The sequence below is a fragment of the Liolophura sinensis genome, chromosome 2, assembly GCF_032854445.1.
Source record: "Liolophura sinensis isolate JHLJ2023 chromosome 2, CUHK_Ljap_v2, whole genome shotgun sequence".
In the NCBI taxonomy this organism is placed as follows: Eukaryota; Metazoa; Mollusca; class Polyplacophora; order Chitonida; family Chitonidae; genus Liolophura; species Liolophura sinensis.
Window position 1 is genome coordinate 21,544,131 of NC_088296.1, and position 11,788 is coordinate 21,555,918.

An 11,788-nucleotide genomic window follows, 5' to 3' on the forward strand; every position below is an offset into this window, starting at 1 on the left:
GTTAGCTCACTGTTAAGAAAGGTGCCTGAATTAAACAACTGTATTTGGGCCAGAGTATAATTTATTCCATCTCAATTGCTTGAAAACCTAAATTTTCACGAAGTTTTATTACAGATTTTTTGTAAACACAGCACAAATGAAAAAAAAATAATCGTCATGAAAATAAGGTAGGTAATTATGACGATCCTCACAGTCTACTATGTCCAATAGACCGTGAAGAAATATTTGAAGAATGTCAGGCTACATTTAATACGCCTAAAGGTCAAACACTCATTGACCTCTATGCTTCCATTTTGAGATTACATATACCACATATTGTATATCTGGTGATTTTACTGTTTTAGGGAACAAAATATCTCCACCATATATTGAATTTGCATATTATTTTATTGCTTCCAGACCATGCATGTTACGTACATTTTACACATGATGTTGTTGTTGCAGAAATTTCGTTTATTGTAATTCCATGACTTCTGTGATCTTGGTGCAGATTTGTTCCAGTTTGATGATTATTGTTAATTGGAGGGCAGAGTAATTGATGTCATTTCAAAATGTGTGTTTTCATTTGAATTATAAACTCATTGAATAAAATCTAAATTGACATGTGATCCGTAAAACTTTTCATTTTTCACTTATCACCGAAAGCCTTTATCCACATTTTTTTCTGACTGATCGTCTGTTTCAAAGATGAATATTTTAATGGATATTTGAGAAATTCAACGTACATGTAGGGGTTTTTTTGTAACAAGTGATCCTGCTGGCAAAGTGGTATAACTAGGGTTGCTGAAGTCTCCTCAGCTTTCTCTTGTGGTGTGCAAAGAAGTTTAGTCATGCACATACAATAAAATGGAATACGCTAAAGCTTCACCCACAAAAGTGCATTTTAAAAGGCAAATAGACAAATACAATATTGGGAAAAATATAACGTATATGTATAGTGTTCATCGTTGGCCAGAATAAGTAATCGTGTATTACAGTGTTATTTTTTTTTCTCCACCTTTAAATGTTGCAAGAGTATTGATACAATACTTAAACTTTCCAAAGGCAACTGGATGTATATCTTATACAGTACAATTAGTTTTAGTTTTAACAGAAAGTACATGTATGTGTGAGACAAGAATGAATTCTGTAATTATAACACAATACTGTGTTATATTCAACAAAATTTTCGGTACAATCCTGTGAATTATTAGGTTGTATGTGTGTTATATTTAACAGAATAATCTGTTGCAATTACAGAATACATTTTAGCACCATCAACAACAGACTTTCTGTTAAATTTAACAGAATATATTTTTTTTAAATATGCGTTCCATCCGTAACGTCCTCAGCGTTGGTGGAATGCCTGAGGAATTAGGGTAGCGCTCGCCTGCCCGGAATAGTCATGGGTTCCACGGACACTTCTATGGACTCCCCCGGGTCCCCTACTACGCCTGGTACACCGTCATGGCCAACATCTCCCCAGTCTCCCTTCTCACCGCGACCCTCAAAAGGGCATTTTCGGCACGGCATTTTCGTCTCCCGACAGAGGCATAATCCCTGGATAAGACAAACACATTGGGTTTTCTATGCATCAAATCTTTCTCATTTTTTTTCTCGTTAATTTTGGGTATTATACGGGGTAAAACACAAATTTTATTAAACTTTCGTGGGGATTTATTTATAATTTTATTTATATTCCGTTAGTGAAGCATCTTGCTGAAGAATCAGGTGTTTTTCTTTGCTTTGTTGCTAGTATTACTCTGGTCATATAAGGTCAGTGTACTGTCCTCATTTCAAACATGTTAACAACGGCACCATGGAACGTCAAGTCGAAGTCATCTTGGAGAAAAAATTATGTACGCTCAGATCCTGCCCATGTTATCGATCTGTGTGACCATCTTGTTCCGTGTATGTAAGGTCGTGATCCACGTGATATTTATTTATTTGATTGGAGTTTTACGCCACAGACAAGAATGTTTCACTTACACGACAGCAGACAATATTAAGCCTATGGTGGGAAGAAAACGGAGGACGCCCATGACCATACGTATGTTGCTGGTATGCCTTCACATATACCCACGGGGAGAAAACCAACATTGCACTGACAGCAACCATACTGGTGTAATTACGGTGCACTAGCCCACGAATACCGACCCCCGATTCACGAAGTATGGTGAAGTAGGAGTTTACATTTGAATCGTATGGTCCGCCATTTGGTTGGCCAGGGGCGAATCACTTGGACAGTTTATCAAATAAAATGGACACTAGTTTTTCTATTATGATATATTTTTCTCGTCCTACAATATGCTCAAAAAAGCCATTATGAATTTGTGTTCTAAAAATAAAAAGAAATCTGTTTAGAGGATTATAATGGCTTGTATCTACCTACCAACACAGTCCCAGTGTTTAATGACACTGCGGGAATGACCGGCCGGGATAGCACAGTTGGTAGAGCGTCCGCTTCGGGACCGGTAGATCCAGGATCAATCCTTGATCGAGTCACACCTAAGACTTGAAAAGAGGAAGTTGTAACTTCCTCGCTTGGCGTTCAGCATGAAGGGGATAGTGCAACGACTGGTTGACCCGTATCAGTATAACGGCTCTGGCGGTGCGGTTTACTTGCCTTCGGTAAGTCGTCTCAGTGAAGCAGCACTAAATAAAAGAGCGGTGGAAATCCGTCCTGCTACAAGGAGGCACATTGCACGTACATGCACCCTAAAGATTCCTTCGTCGTCATATGACTGAAAAATTGTTGAGTACGTCGTTAAACCCCATTCATTCACTGCGGGAATGTCTCTCAAACTGTGGGAATGTCTCTCAAGCTGTGGGAATGTCTCTCAAAGAAGCCGAAACAATATGCAGGCCTAATCACTACGGCGTCGAATACTGACAGCATAATCTTTGGTATACCATTTGGGTCCTTAAGACCGGCGTAACATGAAGAACTCTTTGAGAAATAGACCCCGTGTCTACCAGACACCAGACATAACTAGTCAGACAGGTCACAGTATACTGACATTTCGTCAGTAGAATGCAAAGTGGGAAGAGACCCACGATCTCGAAAATTTATATCAACCATTTGGACGACTTTGTGACGAACTTTTTGCACGGCACACACATACATTTGTTAGAAAACTGATATAAAACAGTGGCAATGATTGCTTCAGTCCATGGTACCCACAGCCGCTGATTTTCTGGTCTGGTCAGAATCTATAATCGTTCTGTATAAACACAACGTTGTATCTCACCAGTATAAAGCATTGACAAAAGCTAGAGACAAAAATCGGAGGACTTCTTAAAATACGGCTGAGTAAGTTTATTTCTGTAACATTTGATGCTACATTATAAAAAAAATTGCTAAACTGCATTTGCTCTAAATGATACAGTGTTTGATGCTGACCAATGATTCCAGCTAACAATGATTAAAGCAAACAATGCTGCATTTTGGTTTAGAGGGTACAGGACAAGATAAGGCAAATAACGCTACTTGTACAGAGGGCCTAGCCCCTCAAACATTTGAATGGATAATAGAAGATTAGCGCCACATTGTCATGTCGTGGCGAGTACAAGATTTGATGTTACTTAAATTATTAAATAAAACCATGCTATGCTTAATCTGATTGTCAGGGAAATAACTAAATGGTACAAAACAACATTACATGAGGTCTTGACTAAACAATATTTGATGTTATTTACAATTAATAACACTGAACGGCACTAAAATGTGGCCCATACAATGGGGGAGGTTCGAGTCCGAAATCTTTTATCGTTAAAGGTAAAAAATGTCCTTATGTATCATGTGACCTGTCAAATACCTTAGGCAACTCTGGCAGGATCACATTTACTTTAACATGGGCGTTCGCAGAAAGGTTAGCCAGTGGTATTTAGAAAAGACAAACATTGGAGAAAATTGAGGAGCTGAACATTTGTGAACTTCAGAAGGAAAGGAAAGACGTGTCATGTGTGCTTGTGGAACACAGTGGTAGAAGTAATAGGTAAATGTATGTCTACAAAGGTTGTCTAACACTTTTCACAAGTCACATGACACAGAAGGACTGTTTTACCTCTAAGGACTAAAAAATTCAAACTCGAAACCCCCTATTCATACTACGACATGAAATCCAACGTGGATAGAAAAGTATTAGGTCAACCAAACCATGGTACATTTTGTCAGCTTGTAGAAATTACAAACATTTTTGGGTGGGGGTGGGGATGGAGGTATGCTTCACTTGGTGTAAATGTTTACGATAGGGATTTAATGGGAAGTATCCCAGAACAAAAGGCGCCGATCCAGGAGACACGAAGGTCCTGGAGGTTCTTAAACCCTATCAGATGAGACCCAAGTGAAAAAAGAAGTAAAAACGAATATAATTTAATGAACTTAATTGTGGGAGTGAGGAATAAAGATACTCAGTCTTGTCTCTTTGTCTCCCCAACCCCCCCCCCCCCCCACCCCACCCACTTTCTCTCTCTCATTCCATTCTCTTCCCTCTTCTCTCAAATCTGCAGCCCCTGTGCAGACGAGTGTCCTCTCTAAGGAAGCCCAACCCGCCCTGGGATGCTCGGTAGCGGTAGAATTGGTGGTAGAATTCCTCCGCCTCCGCCTCCGCCTCCGCCTCCGCCTCCGCTTCCGCCTCCGCTTCCGCCTCCACGAGATTGTGGACGAATACCTCCGGGTTCGCCTTTGTCACCGCGGGCCCCAGTTCCTTCAAAAGGGCACTTCCTGCACGGGGTTTTCGTCTCCTGGCACAGGCATATGCCCTGGAGAGTAAAACAAATTTCATTCTCTTCACCACAGTTCCATCTGAGTGGCATTTCCAGGATAAAGCCAGTAGATTCTTGGTAGGAGTAAGGCGTAAGGCTATGTACTAACTAAGTTGTATCGAAGCTTTAAACGCATCACTCACAAAGATGGATTAGGTTTGGAGCTAAAAGAGAATTTTTTATATTTTCTGTGTCACTTGTTATAGGAACCATCAATGGACCTAATATCAGTGCATTGTTTCTAGTTCATTGTTGCAAGGTTGCAATATACATTGTCCCTGCTTTCGGGGTAATAAAAAGCAGAAAATTGTACCTTAGATGTACTTCAGTTTATGCATGCATCTGTAAGACATTACCGCAATCCCATGGACATACATACACAGCAACATTGTCCTACACACGGTATTGTACGGTTGCTATACAGTATATATAGGCGCCACTGAGGAGATAGCCCACAAGAGAAAGGCTCAGAAACAGTATAGCGTTGTTGGTCTTTGTTCTTGTTACTTGGGGTGCGGTACTTCCTGTTCTTGATCGTAGGGGCATGAATCTACATAAATCTCCTCTCCCACATTCTCATTACAATGGCCTCCCAGGAAACATTCTGCATTCTTCTCTTAATGGTTGGCCCTGGCATCTTTGCTGAGATCTACCAATGAAGCGCGAAAGCGCTGGAGATACTGCGACCAATGAGTGTCTCTTTTTTGTCTGTGGTGCACTTTAAAGAGAGTCCTAAGTGAAGGTCTGTGCTTAGAGGCGGGATGTCCCGGATTTCTTTCCGAAACGCTGTTAACAGCTTCTGGCCGGAAGCAAAAGTTGTTTCTCTTCGTTATTCAGGAAATATCCCAGGTGAGTTCCAGGTGATACATTTTTATCTTACTGTCCTCCCGTCGTTAATCACATATTAGGTAAAAGTTGTTACTCTCCGTCAGATTAAACAGAACCTATTATCCATGAGGGCATTTCTCTTGAAATAATCAGGATGTCAGTGACGCCTCAGCTTTGAGGTCAGGCCAATGCCACCGTAACATTCTGAATTAGGAAACGTCTATATAACTGAATTGTCCTCGCAATACTATATCGATGTAAGAGTCAGTTGTGGCGTGGGCAGATCTGCACATTCGTTTGGGTTTCCCCAGGCGTCTGTCCGGTTTCCTCTTACCATAGTGGCTGGCTGCAGTCGTATAAGTAAAATATTTTTGAGTATGGCGTAAAACATCAGTCAAATAAATAAATAAAACTGTTACTACTTTGTCATGAATTTAAGGTCCTCCACGTGTAACATACAGGCTTATAAAATAAGGCAATTAGATGGACACAGCCTGAAGTAAACCGACGACCATCCACAGGTTGCTGACAGACCTTCCCACACAGTTTTAGTGGCTTCCATATATATTTTTTACCATAATCTTACCTGGCCTCCCTTGTATCCCTTTCTTCCCTTTGGACCTGAGTTTCCTCGATACCCTTTTATTGGATACAAATCTGCAAGTTTTCAGAAAATATTTTGGAATCATAAACGCAAAATTTAGACAAATTTTTAGCTGAATGTTACGGCTCAGTGTCAGAAACTTTCCCTTCAGCGTAATCTTTCTTCTAAATGTACACAGCATACTTGAGACTACGTTACTTTTCATTCCCCGTCGATATCAATTGTGACGTCATGACGTCAATGAAAGTCTTAACATTTGTAACTAATGTGTGAGGCACCCGGTTGATCTACTTGCAACAATACTGCTTACGATTGGTCACTTGCGTGTTCTCCATTGGGAGTTTGGAAAGGTATATCAATTAGTCAGTGAGTGAGTTAGTCAGGTAATCAGTCAATTACTCCGTCCGTCAGTGAGTCAGTCACGCGGTCAATCGCGTAATCAGTTAATCACTTCGTCCATCAATCAGACAGTCAGTCAGTTAACTAGTCAATCAATCAATCAATCAATCAATCAATCAATCAGTCAACCAAAGCGCTGACAAATATATTGTCCCGGTCTTGTACATGGTTCTATAAAGTTTAGCCTGAAGTCACTTACACGCTGGGGGTCCCGGGATACAGGGGTCACCCCGTCGACCCTTCATCCCCACAGGCCCGTCCAAACCTGAAAAGGAAAAAACAAAGATATAAACCTATCAACCTCGATGACGCAAGAAAAGCATAATGGCAAAGGCTAGTTGCCAAATACCCGTCCACACATATATGTTTATTTCAACTGGAGTTTTACAACATTCTCAAAAATACTTTACATGTGCGTATCCAGTTCAGACGTGAAACCCCTAGCAAACATATGTACATCCATAGACTCAGTCAGGGTAAATAAATGTAACTCTGTATGTATTATCTTACTGTAAATTGATCTTGATGTGTACTCCTCGACCATTTGTAAGGCGTTGTAAGGTCCTGGAATTATATATCTACTTACCATCGGGCCCAACGATTCCTGGGTCACCGGGTTTTCCAGGGGGTCCCTTGGGGCCAGGGGAGCACTGATTTAATCCAAACTCGCCTGTAAGATAAAATTGGCAAGACGTACATCGGAAACTAAGGACGTGGCAAACTGTTAAAAAGATGAGGATAAGATACACAGCCTGAATAATTTATTTAAATATAAAAGATCTTTCTGTTTAGTTATGGACGAAATTATTTTTGTACATATTTCCTTGCGCACACAAAGAATAACTTCAGAATAGATGAAACAAATATTATCTAACTCTCAGAACCCTCGTTAAGTTAATTACCCGCATTACAGATTCTCAGTAAATTACGGAACCGTCAAGAAACGGACAAACAGACACATATACACATGTAGATAGACAGACCAGCCGGCTGACCGACAAGCAGACAGACAGACATGTAGATACATAGAGAGACAGGCAGACCGAGAGACCAAAACACGGATGGACGGACAGATACACAGACAAGCACACAAACAGAGACACAGACAGACACAACACACATATACATATGCAGACAGACCGACCAGCCGGCTGACCGACAAACAGACAGACACACACACATATACACATCCTGATCGATAGGCCAGCTGATTGACCTTCAAACAAACAGACAGACACACATATACACATGCTGACAGACCGACCAACGGGCTGACCGACAAACATACAGACAGAAACACATATATCTATGCAGACAGAACGACCAGCCGGCTGACCGACAAACAGACAGACAACACACATATACATATGCAAACACACAGACAGAAAGACACATACACATCCTGATCGATCGACCAGCTGACTGACCCTCAAATAGACAGACAGACAGACATATACACATGCTGACAGACCGACCAGCCGGCTGACCGACAAACAGAGAGACAGACAGACACATACACATCCTGATCGATCGACCAGCTTACTGACCCTCAAACAGAAAGACAGACACACATATACACATGCTGACAGACCGACCAGCCGGCTGACCGACAAACATACAGACACACACACACACACACACATATATATATATATATATATATATATATATATATATATATATATATATATATATATATATATATATATATATATATATATATATATATATATATGCAGACAGAACGACCAACCGGCTGACCGACAAACATACAGACAACACACATATATACATGCAGACATACCGACCAGCCGACTGACGGACAAAAAGACAGACACATACACATCCTGATCGATCGACCAGCTGACTGACCCTCAAACAGACAGACACACAGACACACATATAGACATGCTGACAGACCGACCAGGCGGCTAACCGACAAACATACAGACAGACACACACATGTATATATATATACAGACAGAACGACCAACCGGCTGACCGACAAACATACAGACAACACACATATATACATGCAGACATGCCGACCAGCCGACTGGCCAACAAACAGACAGACATGCACATATGTATACATGCAGACAGACCGACCAGTTAACTGACCGACAAACAGACAGACAGACACATATGCACATGCGGACAGACCGACCAGGCGACTGACCGACAAACACACACACACACACACACACACACACACACACACACACACACACACACACACATGCAGGCAGACCGACCAGCAGGCTGACCGTCAAACAGACAGACAATACACATATATACATGCAGAAAGACCGACCAGTCAACTGACGGACAAACAGACAGACACGCACATGCCCACATGCAGACAGATCGACCACCTGGATGAACGACAAACAGACAGACACACATATATACATGCAGGCAGATCGACCAGCCGGCTGAACGACAGAGAGACACACACATACGCACATGTAGACAGATCGACCAGCTGGCTGAACAACAAACAGACAGAGGGACACACATATACACATGCAGACAGACCGACCAGGCGGCTGACCGACAGACAGACAGACGGACGTGTAGATATATAGATCTACAGGCAGACCAATAGACGCAGATAGACAGACAAGCAGACGAACAGAGAGAGAGAGAGGCAGACAGACATTAACACACTGTGATAGACCCACCAGCCGGCTGACCGACAGACAACCGGACACACATATACACACGCACATAGATCGACATGCCGGCTGACCGCCAGACATGTACATGCACATATACACATGCAGACAGATCGATCAGCCGGCTGACTGATAAACGGACAGGCATACACACATATAGAAAGACATGCAGACCGACAGATCGTCAGATCATCACACACAGATTGATTTATTTAATTTATTTGATTGGTGTTGTACGCCGTACTCGAGAAAATTTCACTCATACGACCGCGGCCAGCATTACGGTGGGAGGAAGGTGTCAGACCTTCCCACCTACAGTCGGAGAGGAGACCAGAATGAGCTGGACTTAATCTCACAAAGACCGCATTTGGTGGGAGGCTCCTTTGTCACTGCGCTGCGCTAGCGCGCTAATCGACTGAGTCACGGAGCCACGAAGCCACGGAAACAGATAGACAGACAGGTACGCAGAGAAGCAGACTGACAGACATTAAGACAGAAAATTTAAGCGCTTCTTGGAGCAGATAAAAATCAAGATTACTTGAAGGGTGGGTTGAGAGAGATACATGTAGGCTGCGAAGTTGACTAATGTAATGTTAAAAAGAAAACACATTACCGCTTGGAGTTCTCAGTTGTTGTTTCACTGTGGTCAGCTGCTCAAAGAGCCTCTTCTCAAGTTTTTGAATTTTTCGCAAGACTTTGGAGACGTCTGAAACAGAATACGATATGTATTCATACTCCATACCCCTTTATTCAACGCCTCATTCAGCCAACTGATTTATCATCAGTCTACTAACCGGACGCGTTAGGCTAAAGGCTACACATGAAAGAGTTCGTTTTTGGAAATTTCCTATCCTTTAGCAATCATTGGATCGGTAAATTAACCAATCGAGTGATTCAACCAGTCACTTTGAGTGAATGAGTGTCCTTACCATCCGGTGGGCATTCGGCACCAGTGTAAGTCAACTGACTCACTCGGCATAAAAATAGCAAGACAGGGGCGTGCAGTGATGGCCTCATCTTCATAAACTCGTTCCCTATTGTCTTCGTAGGGACTGATCACATTCGGACATCCCCGTCGGTAATTCAAGCTCCGGGACTGAAACATTACCCAGGAGAGAAATGTGCGCCATTTTTGATGATAGCGCAGACATACCGTAGAACGATTTTAAGATATCATGTATTTTCTAGCAAACGCTCTCTTTATATCACTACCAAATTTTCTACAGAAATCTTGAACAACGCCAAGGTCACTGGGGTCACGTTGACGAGGCAGGATGTGGTGTTAGAAAAAACGAAAATTCTGTCTCTAGTAATACTTTATACACATATATTTTCTATATTTTCTACCAAAGTAAAACAGGATTCTTTGCAATACCCGAAACAAGTTGTTTGATGAATGCTGATTAAATAGTTCCGCGCGTGGACACCATTTGTGGGCCCAAGTTTTAGCAAGCCTACCTGCGGCCCGCAGACTTTAAAAGGTAGAGCGAGCGGCACATGCGCTGTGGAGAGTATGTTAAGACATAAGCATAAACTCAAATATATTTCAGTGACTTTATACCTTTTAAGATTGTAGAGTTAATTATTCCTCGAATTCGGCTGGTGCCTCGTGAATGTTTTTCAAGCTGTTTACTTTTGTTTACTTTTTCACAATATTTTAAACCATAGTTTATATCTGAGATTTTGAAATTAGACAAGAACTTATTCGACGGCGGCCAGCATTATGCTAGGAGGAAACCTTACAGAGCACTGGGGAATCCCACAACCATCCACAAGTTTCTGAAAGACCTCTCTTATAACCATAAAGGAAGCCAGGATGAACCTGCTCACAGCGACAGCACTGGTGGGAGACTCCTATGTCATTGTGCTGCGCTGGCGTTCTGAATCTCTAGGCCATGCAGAGCCCCAGCTGTGGTAAACAATACTCTACTGATCCGTGTTATGCTTCATGGGAGGATGCAGATAGATTGCCCGGTGTAAACCACCGACAATTGGCAAGTTATCCATGAACTTTCCGACATGGAACGTTCAGGTTCCACACAATATTAGTGGCCATCAACGAATGTAAAGGCTAACTTACGTGACGGCCTCAACTAGCTGTAACTAGTCGACGACTGATCCGCTAAGAATGAATGAATGAATGATTATGGTTTAACGCCACATCGGCAATATTTCAGTCATACCGTGGCGAGAGCAAGGTGAAAACACGAGGCGGCTGAGGTTTACGATATGGTAGTGAGAACATCAAGAATGAAAACAAATCTTTGGACATGTTCAAAACCAGATTGGAATAACCAAAAACAGTTAAAACTCGAAAACCCTCATATTTTAAAATTAATATATCAAGAAATGTATATATAACTTTATCAATAAATATTTATATATTAATAAATTATATCTATTGATAAAGGCCAATGGCCTTCAAATAATTGATGACAACATTGCCAGCGGTCTGTCAAATAAATCATATATAGAGTTGACTGTGTAGAATCTCTGCCGAACTTGGGCGAAGTCTACACAGTCAACCAGGATA

General features: G+C 41.7%; 1 protein-coding gene across 1 annotated transcript; it reads right to left on the bottom strand.

The window, feature by feature from the left end:
* Positions 1-441: 441 nt before the first annotated feature.
* Positions 442-10,283, bottom strand: LOC135463127 (acetylcholinesterase collagenic tail peptide-like). Its single transcript, XM_064740446.1, has 6 exons — positions 10,185-10,283; positions 9,869-9,961; positions 7,164-7,247; positions 6,777-6,842; positions 6,161-6,231; positions 442-1,539 (listed from the first exon to the last, which is right to left on the bottom strand). The coding sequence occupies exons 1-6, from the start codon at positions 10,276-10,278 to the stop codon at positions 1,354-1,356; spliced, it is 594 nt and encodes a 197-aa protein (XP_064596516.1). The 5' UTR covers positions 10,279-10,283; the 3' UTR covers positions 442-1,353.
* Between the last annotated feature and the right edge of the window lie 1,505 nt (positions 10,284-11,788).